General features: G+C 47.0%; 1 protein-coding gene across 7 annotated transcripts in view; it reads left to right on the top strand.

The window, feature by feature from the left end:
• The window catches only part of LOC142463424 (syntaxin-binding protein 4-like), a 78,852-nt gene that overhangs the window by 45,159 nt on the left and 14,608 nt on the right, over positions 1-19,085 (top strand). For all 7 annotated transcript variants that reach the window (XM_075566154.1, XM_075566156.1, XM_075566155.1 and 4 more), the window contains 6 exons: positions 2,092-2,166; positions 6,184-6,266; positions 8,168-8,294; positions 9,735-9,867; positions 11,493-11,599; positions 13,462-13,612. In XM_075566154.1, the coding sequence (XP_075422269.1) occupies positions 2,092-2,166; positions 6,184-6,266; positions 8,168-8,294; positions 9,735-9,867; positions 11,493-11,599; positions 13,462-13,612 (676 nt within the window). The remainder of the gene's footprint in view (positions 1-2,091; positions 2,167-6,183; positions 6,267-8,167; positions 8,295-9,734; positions 9,868-11,492; positions 11,600-13,461; positions 13,613-19,085) is intronic.

The raw sequence follows: 19,085 nt of genomic DNA, 5'->3' as shown, positions 1-19,085 counted from the left end.
TCAATCCCTGTTCTCACAACCCCCATCCCTCACAAGTCAAACTCTACTCGTCATGTCTCACCAAACTGTACTCAACCTCATATACCCCCTCATATACCCCAAACTCTACTCAACCTCATATACCCCCTCCTTGTCAACTCCTCTCACCTTCCCACATCACCCCCACACCCGCCTTAACCTCCATCAACCTCCCATTCTTCCTCTGGTATGCCAGATCCATCAGCAATAAGACCACATTGACCCTCGATCACTTCCTACAAAACAATCTTGTATTTCTCGCAATCACGAAACATGGATTCCCAACAAAAACACGGCCTCCCAGGCTGCCCTCACATCTACGCAATCATACTTCACCCATACCCCACGTCACACCAGCACTGGAAGAGTATTTGGCCTCCTTGTCTCCTCATCCTGGACACCTGCCACCACCCTCCTTTCTTCCCTCTACCCTTTTTCCGCCTTTGAATTTCGTTCCTGCTCCCTCTTTCCCCCTACCCATCACAATCATCATCATTTATCATCCCCCTCCTTCTCTCCACCATCCTTTACATCACCCTCCCTGCCCCTCCTCCCTCCTCACCCCAACCCAATCCCATCCTTTGCAGAAACCTCAAATTCATACTCCTCTACCTCTCTTCAGCCTTTGACACAGTTGATCACCTCACTCTCATTTCCAACCTCACCAACCTCATCAACCTTTCCACCCTCACTGACACTGCCCTCTCATGGCTCTCATCCTATCTATCCCACAGCTCCTACTCTGTCACCTTCAACAATGCATCCTGTTCGCCCACCAGCCTCTAAGTGGCACCACCCTCTCCTCTTTTCCCTCTACACTGACCCCCTCTTTGAGCTCATTTCCTCCTTTGGATTCAACGTCCAATTCTTGCACACAACATCCAAATTAACTTTTCCTTTCCACCATTCTCACCCGAACTTTCCACCCATATCTCTGCCTGCCTTTCTGCCTTTTCCTCTTGGATGTCGTCCTATTTCCAACAATTTAACCCAGCTAAAACTGATGTCCTCTACTTTCCTGTTTCCTCCTCCTTTCCATCCTGCCTAATTGAATCCTTAGCCCAACCCGAAACATTTCCATTTATGACAACCCTCTGTTGTCTATCCTTCAACCAGTTTTCAATCCAGTATAATGCAATTTTTTATGAGTTTTAATTTACTGAGCATCCTATGATTTCTGTAGCCGGTTTTATCCCACCCCCTCAGCAGTGCAAGATTTTTGTAACACTTTCTTGTTTGTGATAATTTGCTGCCAATATTCCCAGCAGTTTGAACTGTAAACTGTAATAATAGATAATGTTACCTTAGAAATATAAGAATGCATTGTAGCTGCTAAGTTACACTTACTGAAGGATTGATTTGAAATTGAAAGCCAGCCATTTAGTGAATCCTGGGAAACTGGATTTTGCTGATCGATCACGGGAGAACCAATTGATCGTCAGCTTAGGTAATTTGTTTTTAATAAAGGTAATTAAATGCTGCATATATTAAAACAAAAAAATATATACAGCTGAACCCCGTTATAACGCGGTCCTTGGAGTCCACAGAATGAGACCGCGTTATAACCGGGATCACGTTAAAATTTCACCTGCATCTAGATCTCTCTCCTCTTTCCAGCTGTCGGCTCTCTCCTCATTTCATAGGACTGTGTCCATGTGCTCTCCTCGCTCTCCTCGCTCTCCTCTCTGCATCTGCAGCTGTTAGCTCACGTGCGCAGCGTAATTATTTTTTTTTAAACATTCAATTCAATGCTTTATTGACTAACGGACACATACACACACCTACACCATGTGGGCATTGAACTGTATTATATTTTAAGCTGCTTGGTTTGTTTCTTTAAATTTAATTGTAGTACTGTAGTATTGTATCCTATTTTGACTTGCATGTTGTACATTAAAGCAGCATACTACACTGTTCATTGTTTTTCTGTACATTACAGTATTTACATTTATTTATTAAACATTTTTGGTATTGTTTATAAATGCTCCCGAAAAGGTGTGAATGCTTTTCGAAGATAAAGGTATTTTTAGTAGGCTCAGAATATGGTGTCAAAGACCTCTGTTCTCTCCGCAGAGCTGTGGACATTTTGAGAACGGCCTCAGCCACCAGCCGCATGTGTCTTCTCATTGCCAGGGACGATGAAGCAAGGTGAGTGGGTCAACCATGTGTGCTGAGGATAAGAGTTAGGCCCTGTCACAGTGTGACCTCCCCCAGCAGTGCCCTGTCACAGTGTGACCTCCCCCAGCAGTGCCCTGTCACAGTGTGACCTCCCCCAGCAGTGCCCTGTCACAGTGTGACCTCCCCCAGCAGTGCCCTGTCACAGTGTGATCTCCCCCAGCAGTGCCCTGTCACAGTGTTACCTCCCCCAGCAGTGCCCTGTCACAGTGTGACCTCCCCCAGCATTGTCCTGTCACAGTGTGACCTCCCCCAGCAGTGCCCTGTCACAGTGTGACCTCCCCCAGCAGTGCCCTGTCACAGAGTGACCTCCCCCAGCAGTGCCCTGTCACAGTGTGACCTCCCCCAGCAGTGCCCTGTCACAGTGTGACCTCCCCCAGCAGTGCCCTGTCACAGTGTGATCTCCCACAGCAGTGCCCTGTCACAGTGTAACCTCCCCCAGCAGTGCCCTGTCACAGTGTGACCTCCACCCCAGTGGCCTGTCACAGAGTGACCTCCCCCAGCAGTGCCCTGTCACAGTGTGACCTCCCCCAGCAGTGCCCTGTCACAGTGTGACCTCCCCCCAGAAGTGCCCTGTCACAGTGTGACCTCCCCCAGCAGTGCCCTGTCAGTGTGACCTCCCCCAGCAGTGCCCTGTCACAGTGTGATCTCCCACAGCAGTGCCCTGTCACAGTGTAACCTCCCCCAGCAGTGCCCTGTCACAGTGTGACCTCCCCCAGCAGTGCCCTGTCACAGAGTGACCTCCCCCAGCAGTGCCCTGTCACAGTGTAACCTCCCCCAGCAGTGCCCTGTCACAGTGTGACCTCCCCCCAGCAGTGCCCTGTCACAGAGTGACCTCCCCCAGCAGTGCCCTGTCACAGTGTGACCTCCCCCAGCAGTGCCCTGTCACAGTGTGACCTCCCCCAGCAGTGCCCTGTCACAGTGTGATCTCCCCCCAGCAGTGCCCTGTCACAGTGTGATCTCCCCCAGCAGTATCCTGTCACCGTGTGACCTCCCCCAGCAGTGCCCTGTCACAGTGTGACCTCCCCCAGCAGTGCCCTGTCACAGTGTGATTTTCCCCAGCAGTGCCCTGTCACAGTGTGACCTCCCCCAGCAGTGCCCTGTCACAGTGTGACCTCCCCCAGCAGTGCCCTGTCACAGTGTGACCTCCCCCCAGCAGTGCCCTGTCACAGTGTGACCTCCCCCCAGCAGTGCCCTGTCACAGTGTGACCTCCCCCAGCAGTGCCCTGTCACAGTGTGACCTCCCCCAGCAGTGCCCTGTCCCATGCAAAGGGTGTGGACTATAAGAATGTAAGAGTCTCTGTAAGCTCTGATGTATCGTATGTTATACTTAGGGCCAGCACCAACCAACTACATTCAATAACTGACACACTAGACTATGACATCCCCCAAGCCTCTCATGCATTCCCCAATCAGGGGGGTCTCCGGGCTCATCCGCTCCGTCTCTCGGGTAAGTGGACTCTGTCTTTCATCACCGTTGGGGTGGTCCGCCGGCCGGCGCATCACCACCGATGACAGGCTTCCTCTCTCGTCGTCCGACGAGGACGGCAATGGCATCTCCGCTGGGATCCACATCTGGTCCTCGCTGCACCGCCAGTGGATATGGGTACGAAACGGGCTGCTCCGGTACCTCCACTGCGGGTGCTCTCCTCTCCTTCGGAGCACATCTTAGTAGCTGGGCCTGGATCCCTATTGCAGGGGTGATATATGGGACCAGGGCAGCCTTAGCATCCACCTCCTCCACTTCGATCAGCGTCGCTGGAGAGGCCTCTCGCGGAGTCACAATAGTAGGGTATGGCTCGGTAGGCCAGAGGTAGAAAATGCCACACTGTTGGCACCGTGCTGTCGTACTCGGCGCAGGCCCGGGTGACCTGCATTGTATGCACAGGCACCGCAGATACTCGCGGCCATCAACCTCCACAACCAGGAAGCCTCTTCGAAGCTGATAAGTAGTCCCACCCGTAGTGGGTAGTAAAGCATTTCCATTGCATTGCCATGCAATGCTTTACTAACTGCTAAGGTAAGGAAGGGGTTAACCCCTCCCTCCCGCCATCCACCAGGAGGATTAACCACCTTCCCTGGTCAATGACAGCCCTCTTCACCCACCCTCTTCCCCCACCCCTGCCAAACAAACATCAGAGCGCCCCCCCCCCCCCCCCGCCCTTCTTCTCCCCTCTAGACTCATGCCTAATATCCCTATTAGGCAAATGTGACAAATAGTGTTTTGGGGGCATTAATTAATACAAAATTAAACATATATTAAAAAGAAAACCTGCTTTACATTAAACATACATTTAATGACATGTTAAACATGAAACCATTTATTCTCACTGTGGCTTTCTCTTAATGGGGCCGAGATAGCCACATTGGCAATCAATGGTAAGTTATAATGTAAAAAAAGAATCCATTTACAATATTAAAATACATTACATACCCATTTTCATTAGTTTAGTGGCTAACCGCTAAAAGTAAAGATGGGGTTAACCCCTCCAGCCACCCCCCTCTGGAGGCCTAATCACCCACCCCGGGGCAAATTCTCTTACTCATAATAAACACATGTAAGGCAGCAAACATTTTACTATAGGGGAGATTGAACCTTTCTACGGAAATCTACTGTATTATATAGATAAACTGAGATTAAAAAAGAACTTTCCCCTTCCCACAATGTGGGACTAACCCTTTCAAATGACGTGAACAAATAAATCATGTCATAAGAGGAGTTAATTTAATCCTTTATTTATTATCTGTAGTGCAACAGGAACTGATAATATAGGATAAAGTAGAAACCTATTTATTCTAGAGACAGACCTCCTGGGGCATAATCGGCTCTGCTAGTCCCAGGCTGCTGACAGATTAATTTAATGATGGTGATATAATGTAAAAGTCTCCAACACCCTACCAGCTCTCTGAAAGGAATCCGAAGAGAGTTTTAACCTCTAAAACGGCTGGAAGGTAGAGAATGACAGACCATCAATATTTCAGACCTGTGCCCTAAAAATGCTCATATATTATTTGAACACAGCTGTACAGTGTGTAGTGAGAACCATAGTTACTGGAGGTCTAGATAGCATGTATAGGTTCAGCAAATGCCTATCCCATGGAGCACAATGTATAAGACCCATATTGATTAAGCAGCCTTCTGCTATGAGACACTTTACAACCCATTGACTGCAAAGGGCGGTGAGGTATCTTGCAGTGTCAAAAGGGCACCTTATGGCAGAAGGTTGCCTCTTTAATAATAATAATAATAGCACAGGGAGATAAAGTGACTTGACCAAGGTCACTTGGCTCCCCTGCTTCACAGTGCCAGTCAGTGTCTTTACTCACTGAGCCACTCCCTCTCCATGTGATCTATAATCTAAGCGTTTCTATTTATCAAGGCAAAAAGTGGTGCTATTCTGAGATAAAACAAAGTGCAGCAGTGTATCAAACAAAAAGTCCTGCTGATTTCAATGTTATCTTTTTTTTTTTTTTAGGAAGTGCAGATTTTTTGCCGCAGAATTGCATCACTGTTACCTCGATACTTATTCCCCATAGATCCAAATAGGAAGATGTATCAACGTACAGAAAGTGTGAAAATAGGTTTATTTTGGCACATTGCTCCATTTTCTGCTTGTGTTTTCAGAAATAAAAAATAGTGTCACGGTTTTAAACGTGACACAATAAAGATGACTGAGCCACCTGTGCTGAAGCAGAGATATCCTTATAACCTGGCCTGTTGGTAGCCCTTGGGAACTGAGTTTGAGCGCCACTGGGGCTAATGTATCGTCACATTTTACTATATTATAACTATGTAAACAGACCAGCAAATCGAGATACACATCTAGGACTGGATCATTATCACACAGGAGTCAGTTGGCAGCTATGGTTGCCTCTTGTTATAACGTACTGTACCACCACAGTTTTGGCTCCATGGGAAATGCCAGGGTATAAAGCCATAAGAAAAATAATGGATTAATACACGTCTAACAATATAATACTGTTTTACAGGAAGGAATTCTCTGAGCTGCTAGAGAAGTATGGATCTCACAGTGACACTGGATCTGCCAGAAGTTCTCCCATAATGCACAGAAGTGAGTATGAATTTGTCCTCCACAGTATTGCCATATCTTAAACACCTGGGACTTGATTTAGAATTTTGTCGTTAACACAAAAAAAATCACTTGCATAAAAATATTATTGTTGCCTCAACACAATTTCTGTGTTTATGTTGCAATTTATATTTAGGCCCAACCTAGTCTGGTCTAAAATTATGCTAATGAGGTTTTAGATTAGTGTGATTGTTGATGCACAGATTATATTTCTGTCACAATCATGCAACGTTGTGTAACAATTACATGTGCGTAAATAAGTTGTCTCAGTTCAGTAATAGCCAAGCTATTACATTTAATATTCAAGGACTCTATTTCCGCAGGCTCAGTACCACAAGATTGGCTTAACGCAAATAGTAAAAAGGGAGCTAGATCACAACCGTGGAATTTCAGACCTGTAAGCCTGATATCAATAGTGGGGAAGCTACTTAAAGGTTTAGTACGGGATAATAATATTCAGGAATACCTAATGGAAAACAAAATTATTAGTAATTGTCAGCATGGATTTATAAAGGATAGTTCGTGCCAAACTAACCTTATTAGGTTCTAGGAGGAGGCAAAGAGGAATTTAGACCAAGGTAATGCAGTTGATGTGGTCTACTGTATTTAGATTTTACAAAAGCTTTTGAAACAGTGCCACACCCGGTTAGTGTACACAATAAAGCTAATTAGACTCAGTAAACATATTTGCACCTGGATTGAAAACAAGTTGAAGGATAGATAACCGAGAGTTGTCATAAATGGAACTTTCTCAGGTTGGGCTAAAGTTGTGAGTATGTCAAGGATCGGTACTGGGACCCCTGCTTTTTAACTTATTTATTAATGACCTTGAGGTTGGCATAGAGAGCAAAGTCTCCATCTTTTCTGATGACACTACATTGTGATGTAAGGTAATAAAATCAGAACAGGATGTAATTTCTCTCCAGAAGGACTTGGAGAGACTGGAAACGTGGGCAGGTAAATGGCAGATGATGTTTAATACAGATAAATGTAATGTTATGCATTTCGGAAACAAGAGTAAACAGACAATCTACAAATAAAATGGGGATACTTTAGGGGAATGCTGGATGGAGAAGGATTTAGGAGTGCGTGTAGACAGCAGGTTTAGCAATAGTGCCCAAAGTCATGCATACACCCTTGAATTTCACTATAGTCTTTATATGCAGAATATAGTCACTTACTAGAGGTCTGAGTAATAATTACAGAGCGTTCTGACTCTCACACTCTTCTTTGGATTTATAGAAATATACTATTGTTGCTAGAATTCCCCTTGGTCAATGTTGTGCTCTTTATCAGGGGTCTCCAAACTCAGTCCTCAAGGGCCACCAACAGGTCGGCTTGTATGGATATCCCTGTTTCAGCACAGGTGGCTCAATCAGTGGATCAGTCTTTGACCCAGTGGTTCTGTCTGTGCTATATCAGGGATATCCATAAAAGTCAACCTGTTGGCGGCCCTTGTTTGGACGCCCCTGCTCTATATTATAGTTATAATAGCAAGTATGAATCCTAAAAGCATGTTTTTTTGTTTATTTTAAATAAACACATGAAAGGTGGCAATCATAACTGTCATGAACTTCCAACAGTATATATTATTTTTTATATACTTTGTCAATTATTTCTGAAAATGTCCGTAAAGTTGTTTTTTTGCACTGATTGAGCAACATTAGGTCATATTTGCTCATCGGTGCTTAGACATAAGACACCCCACAGCTCCATATGCCACCTATTCAAGGGAATGGGCCATAAGGTGTCATATGGTTTAGCACTGCTTAGTAAATATGGCCCATAGTATATTTATTTGTGTTGGTTTTACTCCAAATGTGCTGTGATTAATAGACTCCGTGGAGACTCTGATACGTGCTGCCAATGCTTTTTCTTTCTAGGCAGATTTCTGGAAAGTACTTCATCGGAATCCTCGTCACTTTCCCAGAGTCCTTTGCTGCTGAGCCCAGCCAGCTCTTACGGCCCATTCCTAGGCAGCAATATCCTCTCCCCACATTCAACGGCATAGTATGTGAAGTAAATTAAAAGGGGGGAATGTGAAGGGGTGCTTCTTCATGGGAAGGGTAGTGGATATAGTAAAGGAATGCAAAAATAGTGGGACAGACATAAGGCTATCCAAAGTATAAAATAAAGCCACGTTTCAAAAAAAGTGGGAGGTTTTTCAACTGAGTAATGTGGAAACATTAGGTGAGCGAAGTTGTTCTTATCTGCTATAAATTTCGATGTTATCAACTGGCCATCTGCCTATTAGTTAGTATGACAAATCTCTGAGTATGGCCTATAAAAACATAATACAGACTCAATACAATCATGACATAATTATCATCGGTAGTAATGGCATCTGTATTGTCATGACATCATAAGCTTGCCGTGCTTCATTATGGTGATATCATACAGTACATCTGCTGTGCTCTCTATTTACATCACCATATGGCGTCTATCATTACATCATTTCCAGTAGTATTATGGTTATATCATGTGCATCCACAGTACTAGCTATAGGTACATCCATCTGTAAAGTTGTCTATAATAGTAAATTATGATGCACTGTTTTTCTACTTACCTAATAATAATGACTTACACTTGAACTAATGACTGTACCATTCTATTTCCTGATTAACCCATTAATGGACTTTAATGAATAATTTAATGAGTAGTTTTTTCTTGCACGTACTGGCAAAAAATGAAAAATAAATTAAATATCTTGGCAACCGGCGGGTCCCCAGAGTTTTAACTGCTGCAGTTCAGCTCCAGGGAACCCCTTGATTTATATAAGGTAAAGATGAAATACTTGTTTTTGGGGTGGGGCTGCTGCTTAAACAGTGTATACATACCAGAGAACAGAGTAAATCATAGAGGTGGCATAAAACCATGTATATACACGTCTTAAATTATAGAGGGGGGACTCACAAAGCTCCGGTCATGGGTATCGAAGCTCAATTGGCATTAACTGTCATTCAAGTATGGGGCAATTCATTCTGAGAGAGCTTCATTATCCGTTATCGGACCTTCGTGAACCCACTTCCCCTATTACACACAGTGTGCGTGTATCCTGGGTTTGCAAATAAAGAGGCATTGGTACAACCATACTTCTTAACACCATCAGATTTCCAGTAGTCCTTGTTTTAAGAAAACTGCCATCATACCTCCACAACATCATGAGATTTTGCCACGGTCCTGCTTCTTCAAGACTCCAAACGAGTGTAAACCATAATGCACTGGAATCTGAGTTAGAAGCCAAGCAATGCAATGGAATCTCATGTTGACATGGAATCAAGCTTGTCAGCTGTAGGTGGATCGTTTAGTTTACTTCCAAAGTGATAAGTAAAAATGTTCACTTGGAGTGTATTCTGCAGTCAACTACAGTCATCAGAGCACTTTAATGACATTGACCATGTCACCAGCTGAGGCTCTTGGTGATCCACTATCTTCATGCTTTATTTTCAGTGACTCCGGGATCCAGAATATCTCAGTAGCTAAGTCCACTGGCCTTGGGCTGGTGATCTGTGGAGGCTCCAACAGGCAGGAGGGACCCATGGTGTATGTGCAAGAGATGCTGCCAAATGGAGATGGTTACAGGGTAAGAGCCAACTGTGTATAAGTCCTGGTGTGTGTATGTTGTGTGTACACACAAGACATTAAGGGTATATTATTAATCAGTTTTCTGCCATGAGTCACCTTCTGGGGCTGGAAGATAGCTTCTAACCCATTAAAGTCAATGTACAGCGTAATGACATCATCCACGTGACCTGACACACGTTTCATGTCACTGAGACGCTTATTTTTAGGTCAGAATAGAACAAGCGACAGAAGCCCAATGCTACATCCAATATGACAAAAATACACAGTAAAATACTTGCTTTGGGGGGATATTGGCTCCTCCTTCCCAGGGTTTTAAGCTCACCCCTCCCCACTTCCCAGATCAGCAGTTCTTTTTCATTCTACTGGATATAGATCCAATGTTGGTCTTTCTCCCTCCTAATAGAGGTAAATGAGCATTTTAATCCTAATGTGAACTGGGTCTGCCTTGTCGTGGCTCACAGGCTTACAATGCTTTGGCCAAAGGGTTAAACTAAATTACCCTTTTTCAAGAGACTATCTAAGTATTTTACTGTGTATTTTTTGTCATATTGGATGTAGCATTGGACTTCTCTGTTGCTTGTTGTATACATTTGCCATGCTCAATAGCTCTCCTTTTTGACACTTATATACATATATATTTTGTGGGGGCTCAGGGGTTCCCAAAATGAGCTTGCTGGGGTTCTTTGTGTTGTTTGTTACCCTAGGTCAGAATAAGTAATAATAACCGTCTTAGTGACACAAGACATGTGTCAGGTCACGTAGATGACATTACGTCATCCACTCTAGTTCACGGAGGTTCGGCCTGAGCATTCGGGGGGCTCTGGGTAATATCTTAAACTTGGTTCTAGATAGCATACTATACCATTTCCAGCTATTATTACTATTATAATGATATATCGCTACTAGCTCTAGTTTGGAATGAGCACTCTGCTTTTAGTGTAGCACTGGTATAATCCATATGTTATGCATGCACTACCAGGTTTTTTTTGGTTTGTACAGAGTGAATTGGCACATCCACAAACCAACTCCAAAGATCTGCCACACATTGTGTATACTAATATGAGACCTTGATGAAAGCAGACTCTAATTGGCTAATTAGAAAACAATGATTAGATGCCACCAAACTCTGTGAACACAGCCATTATACTGCCTGTAGCTGCTTTACCCATTGTTCTGATACTGTACATCTCTCAGACCTACCCTGCACTAGTTTTAATATATGTGTTCTTGTATTTACAGTAGTTATTTTTTGTTCAGCTACGTTATTTTATTGAATGACCTAATAAAATTTAAGTTTTAATTCACCCAATACTCTTGATCGTGAGTGCAAAATTGCAGAGCTTATCTCCTTTCTGCTTTTGATCATTCCTAAACCCTGCATGCACCTTGATATCAACATTATCAATCTCATTTTATGTGGGGCAGGAGTTGTTCTTTGTACTCTATATTTTCACATAGTCCCTAAACTAAGGCACAAAAGTTAAGAAATGTGTGTTTATTTGGCAACATATGTTAATTTCACAACTTTTTTTTACAAGTTGCTAATTCCAGACTTTGCCAGTTTAGTGAATGTGTGTGAATGTTTTACCCAACTCTACCGCGGACATCTCTGATCTCTCTCAGGATGGGCGGCTGAGAGTCGGAGATCAACTGGTAGCTATTAACAAAGAGTCAATGGTTGGTATCACCGATGAGGAAGCCAGACGAATTCTGACAAGATCCAGGTTCAGGTAGGTACTGTAAATATCAACATTTCTCAACAGCCCAAAAATAAATAAGAACCATTTTATAGTGAAGTAAGTTCATACCCATATGAAAATGTGAACCATCTCAGTATATGCACTCACATGGGGTCAGTATTAAACTGACATCTATGGACTGCTCCTCTGTATTCCTGGGAAAGCCTTCTGTAGTCTTCTGTAAGCATGGCATAGTAGGTAGAAACAATGTATTTTAACAATATCATGTTATCCCACTAACATTTTGTAAGTTTAAAACAAGCACTGGGCAATAATATTGAGGATCTATAACTGTGTTAGTGATGCCCTGATAAGACATAGAAAAACCAGCTCTCTCTCATGTCGTCTGATATCACTTCCAGAACCTCTGGCGGGTCCTTCTCCACAGGGCGATCCTTCCGTCTCCTCAGCACACTCGAATTAATTCAATGCATTTCGCCAATTCTAAAAAAAAATTATTAGAAATCTCTTAAAACATTATAAAAATACAAATTAAATTAAAATAAAGTCATACAGAACACCTACAAGCTCATATTGAACCCCCAAAATAACCACAACATGGGTGGCAACCTCCTACCTAATTGAAGCTTACCCCCTCCCACATTTAAATGGTTAAAAGCTCACTCCATAGCATCTCCCACTCTCAGTGGAACTTGCTTGCTTGTAGTATGATTGTGACAAATCTAATACAGAGTGCTTTTCCTGGTAATGTACAGGTTAATAAAAGCTTCAATCAGACTTAGAACTTTGCAACTAATTTTGACAGATTTACTATAAATCAGTCTTCCTGGTAATGCACAGGTTATTAAGAATCTATATTAGTGTTGGGGACCCTTGAGATGTGGTCTGCCGCACAGTTGGCTCAGGGGCTTACAACAATTTGGCCAAAATGTTAAACTAAAAGACCATTTTATTTAATAGTTATCTATACATGTATATTTAGGCACTGTACCGTGTATAAGTTTTACTGGATGTGCACTGAGCTTTGTCTGTGTTTTATGTTATGTCTCTGGTTTTAAATATATAAAATAAAGTCATGTAAGACTCAGTAAAGTGAGGAGTACAAAGGTGATTGTATCCCAAAGAAAATGTACTTAAATGCACACCACTCATTTAAAATATAACCTTTATTAGTATTACTTAAAACATATATTACCGAGTGTTTATGTAACGGTGTTTAAAAATAAATTAAACAAATGCACCAAAATCCCCTCATGTATATAACCACTCAAACACATTAATAGTTGTAGGGTGGTGGGGATTAACAGTACAGATCAGCAAAGGTGGAATAACCCAGCAAAAAACAGTGAGATAACACAGTCAATCTGGTTATAGTTATAATAGGAGAGGAACTAGTTAATAAATCACAGTTGGTAGTTGCCTACTCACAAATGAACCACTATATCGCAAGACAAAGAATACTTGGTATATAGTCCAATAGTGCCAAGTATTCTTTAGTGATACTGCACATGCTCCCAATGTTTTGAGATGTCCTCTTGTAGTGAAGGCTCAACACAGCAAATACTTCGAATTGGCCGTTGATATTTTTTTTTTTAGTTCTAAATATATTGGGGGCATCAAGAGACGCAAATGTCCTCGTTTTGTAAAAAGTTACACCAATTTACCGAGCTTGTAATTTGGGGAGTTCCATTGGTAAAATGGCGTCACTTTTTACGAAACGAGGGCACTTGCTTTACATGACACAAATATTATAATGGTATGTTATAAAAATAACATTGGTGTATCAGACAGAGCAAAAAATATATCTGTTTGTGCCTTGCCTAATCTTTTACTCTAAATATTTCCGTAGTATACAGCATTGGTAACATTTTTATTGATCTTATCTCACGAAGGCAAGACAGCTGCACGGACGTGTCCTTTGTCCCCTCCGGGGGGCGTATTCCTGGGGTCTCCGGATCCAGCAGTTCCCCCTCATCGCAGCACAAGTTTTTGGGGAATGGGTTGGATTCCTGCAGACTGAAGGTCCATGTCAGGTCCCCCGAGGTAAGGTGTCCGAGCGGCAACATGTTTCTGTAAACACCTCCTGGGAACCACAGTGAAAAGGTGCACGGCAATAGCAATGCAACTTTGGGGTTATTCACATATTATATGGAGATAAAATAAGAACGGGGGGAAGGGGAAGGGGAGGATCAACTGATCCAGCAAAAAGATGGCCAGGATGAATTCTAATTAAAGGGATAATAGTGGGTGCACAACTGTGAATTGGTGAATACAACTGAAATGGAATCAGGAATGCTCCTCACAAGAAATTCACTTGTTGCACACCACGAAATAAAATGTATGTTTTAACTATACCTAGGAAACTTTATATCACTACTAGCTGAGAGCCCCGGCGTTGCCCGGGATGTTTGTGGTGTGGGTGTGGCATTTGGGTGAGGAGTGGTCAACGCGGCCCATGTGCGGTGGTAGTGCTGCTGTGGCTGTACTGATGGTGATTGTATCGGTGTGCTGATTTGGGAGGGTTTGGTGCTGATGTGGGGGTGCGGATGTGGTGTGCCGATGGGGGAGGTGCAAAGGTGCCGATGTGTGGGTGCTGATGGTGTTGATGGGGGCTGAGAATGGCAGGGAGCCGAGAATGCCAGTGTGCTGGGGGGGCATGGGATAGCGGTGTGCTGATGTGGTGGTGCTGGGGATAGTGTGTGTGTGTATACACGTGTGTGTGTGTGTGTGTGTATACATGTGTGTGTATACACGTGTGTGTGTATACGTGTGTGTATACACATGTGTGTGTATACATTATGTGTATGTATACGTGTGTGTGTATGTCTACATGTGTGTGTGTGTATGTCTCCATGTGTGTGTGTACGTGTACATGTGTGTGAGTATACGTGTACATGTGTGTGTGTACGTGTCTACGTGTACATGTGTGTGTGTCTACGTGCGTGTATGTTTCTACGTGTGTGTGTGTGTGTCTATGTGTGTGTGTGTATACGTGTGTGAATACGTGTGTGTGTGTGTGTCTACGTGTGTGTGTGTCTACGTGTGCCTGTGTGTATACGTGTGTGAATACGTGTGTGTACACGTGTGTGTTTGTACGTGTGTGTACATGTGTGTGTATACGCGTGTCTACGTGTGTGTGTATGCGTGCGCCTACGTGTGTGTGTGTATACGTGTGTGTGTGTGTGTACGTGTGTATACGTGTGTGTATATACGTGTGTATACGTGTGTGTGTAAACGTGTGTCTGTGTGTATACGTGTGTCTGTGTGTATACGTGTGTCTGTGTGTATAGGTGTGTGTGTGTATAGGTGTGTGTGTGTGTACGTGTGTCTGTGTGTGTACGTGTGTCTGTGTGTGTCTGTGTGTGTACGTGTGTCTGTGTGTGTACGTGTGTCTGTGTGTGTACGTGTGTCTGTGTGTGTACGTGTGTCTGTGTGTGTACGTGTGTACGTGTGTACGTGTGTACGTGTGTACGTGTGTCTACATGTGTCTACGTGTGTCTGTGTGTCTACGTGTGTCTGTGTGTCTACGTGTGTCTGTGTGTCTACGTGTGTCTGTGTGTCTACGTGTGTCTGTGTGTCTACGTGTGTCTGTGTGTATACGTGTGTGTGTGTGTGTGTGTGTGTGTGTGTGTGTGTATAGCTGTGTGTATGTATAGGTGTGTGTGTGTGTCTACGTGTGTGTGTGTGTCTGTCTACGTGTGTGTGTCTGTCTACATGTGTGTGTGTGTGTGTCTGTCTACATGTGTGTGTGTCTACATGTGTGTGTCTGTGGACATGTGTGTGTGTCTGTCGACGTGTGTGTGTGTGTGCCTACATGTGTGTGTGTGTGCCTACATGTGTGTGTGTGTGCCTACATGTGTGTGTGTGTGTGTGTGTGCCTACATGTGTGTGTGTCTACATGTGTGTGTGTGTCTACATGTGTGTGTGTGTGCCTACGTCTGTGTGTGTGTGTGTGTGTGTGTGCCTACATGTGTGTGTGTCTACATGTGCGTGTGTGTGTGCCTACATGTGTGTGTGTGTGTGTCTACATGTGTTTGTGTGCGCGTGTGCGTGTGTGTGTGTGTGTGTAGCTAAGAGACCCGGCGTTGCCCGTGAGTTAAATTTCCCGCTGGAGGAGGGGGAGAGCGGACGGAAGGAGAGGGAGAGCGGACGGAAGGAGAGGGAGAGCGGACGGAGAGCGGACGGAGAGCGAGCGGGAGGGCGGACATAGAGCGGACAGGAGGGCGGACGGGAGGGCGGACGGAGAGCGGACGGGAGGAGGAGGAGGGGGGGAGGGGGGAGAGCGGACGGGAGGAGGAGGGGGGAGGAGGAGGGGGGGAGAGCGGACGGGAGGAGGAGGGGGGGAGAGCGGACGGGAGGAGGAGGAGGAGGGGGGAGAGCGGACGGGAGGAGGAGGAGGGGGGGGAGAGCGGACGGGAGGAGGGGGGGAGAGCGGACGGGAGGAGGAGGGGGGGGAGAGCGGACGGGAGGAGGAGGAGGAGGGGGAGAGCGGACGGGAGGAGGAGGAGGGGGAGAGCGGACGGGAGGAGGAGGAGGGGGAGAGCGGACGGGAGGAGGAGGAGGGGGGGAGAGCGGACGGGAGGAGGAGGAGGGGGGGGAGAGCGGACGGGAGGAGGAGGAGGGGGGGAGAGCGGACGGGAGGAGGAGGAGGGGGGGAGAGCGGACGGGAGGAGGAGGGGGGGAGAGCGGACGGGAGGAGGAGGGGGGGGAGAGCGGACGGGAGGAGGAGGGGGGGGAGAGCGGACGGGAGGAGGAGGGGGGGAGAGCGGACGGGAGGAGGAGGGGGGGAGAGCGGACGGGAGGAGGAGGGGGGGGGAGAGCGGACGGGAGCAGGAGGAGGGGGGGAGAGCGGACGGGAGGAGGAGGAGGGGGGGGAGAGCGGACGGGAGGAGGAGGAGGGGGGGGAGAGCGGACGGGAGGAGGAGGAGGGGGGGGAGAGCGGACGGGAGGAGGGGGGGAGAGCGGACGGGAGGAGGAGGGGGGGAGAGCGGACGGGAGGAGGAGGGGGGGGGAGAGCGGACGGGAGGAGGAGGGGGGGGAGAGAGCGGACGGGAGGAGGAGGGGGGGGGAGAGAGCGGACGGGAGGAGGAGGGGGGGGAGAGAGCGGACGGGAGGAGGAGGGGGGGAGAGAGCGGACGGGAGGAGGAGGGGGGGAGAGAGCGGACGGGAGGAGGAGGGGGGGGAGAGAGCGGACGGGAGGAGGAGGAGGGGGGGAGAGTGGACAGGAGGGGGGTGGGTTGGTTAAAATTTCCGGGTCTCTCCTCTCCACTCCCCCTGTATGTTTCTCCGCTCCCCCCCTCTCTCTCCCCTCCTGCCCCCCCATGTGACACAGACACACACACAGTGACACACACAGTGAGAGACACACACACACACACAGTGTCACACACACACAGTGAGAGACACACACACAGTGAGAGACACACACACAGTGTCACACACACACACACACACACACACACACACACACAGTGAGACACACACACAGTGAGACACACACACACACACACACACACACACACAGTGACACACACAGTGACACACACACACACACACACACACACACACACACACACCCACACACACACAGTGGCACACACACACACACACACACACACACACACACACACAGTGACACACACACACAGTGACACACACACACAGTGACACACACACGTCACCTCTCCTTCGGGGCGCCGCCATCTTAGGTGCCGCGTGTCCCCCCGCCGGGGAGGTGAGTGCGGGAGGGAGTAGAGCGGGAGGGAGGTGAGTGCGGGAGTGGAGCGGGAGGGAGGTGAGTGCGGGAGGGAGTGGAGCGGCTTCCGGCCGCCTCTTAGGTGCCGCGTGTGCCAACCCCCGCCAGGGAGGGAGTGGAGCGGGAGGGAGTGGAGCGGCTTCCGGCCGCCTCTTAGGTGGGCGCGTGTCCCCCCGCCGGGGAGGGACTGGGAGGGAATGGAGTGGGAGGTGAGTGGAGCGGGAGGGAATGGAGTGAGAGGGAGGTGAGTGGAGCGGGAGGGAGTGGAGCGGCTTCCGGGCGCCTCTTAGGTGGGCGCGTGTCCCCCCGCCGGGGAGGGACTGGGAGGGAATGGAGTGGGAGGTGAGTGGAGCGGGAGGGAATGGAGTGAGAGGGAGGTGAGTGGAGCGGCTTCCGGGCGCCTCTTAGGTGGGCGCGTGTCCCCCCGCCGGGGAGGGACTGGGAGGGAATGGAGTGGGAGGTGAGTGGAGCGGGAGGGAATGGAGTGAGAGGGAGGTGAGTGGAGCGGGAGGGAGTGGAGCGGCTTCCGGCCGCCTCTTAGGTGGGCGCGTGTCCCCCCGCCGGGGAGGGACTGGGAGGGAATGGAGTGAGAGGGAGGTGAGTGGAGCGGGAGGGAATGGAGTGAGAGGGAGGTGAGTGGAGCGGGAGGGAATGGAGTGGGAGGGAGGTGAGTGTGATGGGGGGGGGAGAGGACAGAGAGGGTGTGTGTGTGTGTGTGTGTGTGTGTGTGTGTGTGTGTGTGTGTGTGACACTCTGTGTGTGTGTGACACTGTGTGTGTGTGTGACACTGTGTGTGTGTTGTTTTTTTTTTTTTTTGTGGACCTTTGGCCCGTCACTCCGCCTCAGGCCAATGCGAGGTGTGGGGGGCGGGCCAAGGGGGTGGTGTGAGTGTGTGAGGCCAATGCGAGGTGTGGGGGGCGGGCCAAGGGGGTGGTGTGAGTGTGTGAGGCCAATGAGAGGTGTGCGGGGGTGGGCGGCCCAAGGGACCAATGAGATTGCCGCTAGGGTCACCGGACATCCAGACAGGCAGGCAAACATACAGTGCTTTCACTAATATAGTATAAGATATAAACTTCACAACAGCCGTTAAGAAATTGGAGGGGTGAAGTGGTATTGAGTGCGTAATCAGTGAACAATCAGGCTCCGAAGCATTAATAAAGCTGAATATAATATAAAGCCGAGTACTGACGCCGAGATGGTATGCAGTGTAACCACACTAGGCAATGATAAGCTGTAGGTAAAAGTATGCGAATGTATAAGGCTGCGATAAGAACATGCAATCTCGCTCGGCAATGCACAGGACTTATCGAAATGTAGGGAATAGGCCCCTATGTGTCACACAGTGAGAAGGAGCTGAACGCTGTTTGCACCCTGTAACACTGTGTCACACTGTGACTTTACAGATCTGCTGTACACCAAAGAGGTGGGGTTTTATTTGGGGTTCACTGTGTGCTTACATATGACATGTAATTTCTCTAAGTGAATCAATATACAGTACCACCACAAAACGACACATTGTGGTAAACATACCACTTGGTAAAACATTTTTTTAAATGGATACTAGGGCCACTGGCTCACAGAGAAACAAGTGCTAATTGTGAATCTTCTCAACTCGGAGTTCAAATCAAAAGCAGAGTTTGGATTTTGAACCCCCAAAAGTTCCCATCCTTATTTCTTACATTGGACACAGAAAATTAAAACAAATATTGTTGTGTGCTTGAAAACCATTCCCCCCCCCCCCCCCATTAATAGATCTTATTA

The sequence above is a fragment of the Ascaphus truei genome, chromosome 11 (assembly GCF_040206685.1).
Source record: "Ascaphus truei isolate aAscTru1 chromosome 11, aAscTru1.hap1, whole genome shotgun sequence".
Lineage (NCBI taxonomy): Eukaryota > Metazoa > Chordata > Amphibia > Anura > Ascaphidae > Ascaphus > Ascaphus truei.
Note: the sequence above shows the minus strand (reverse complement) of the source record. Positions and strands in the feature narration are given on the sequence as shown.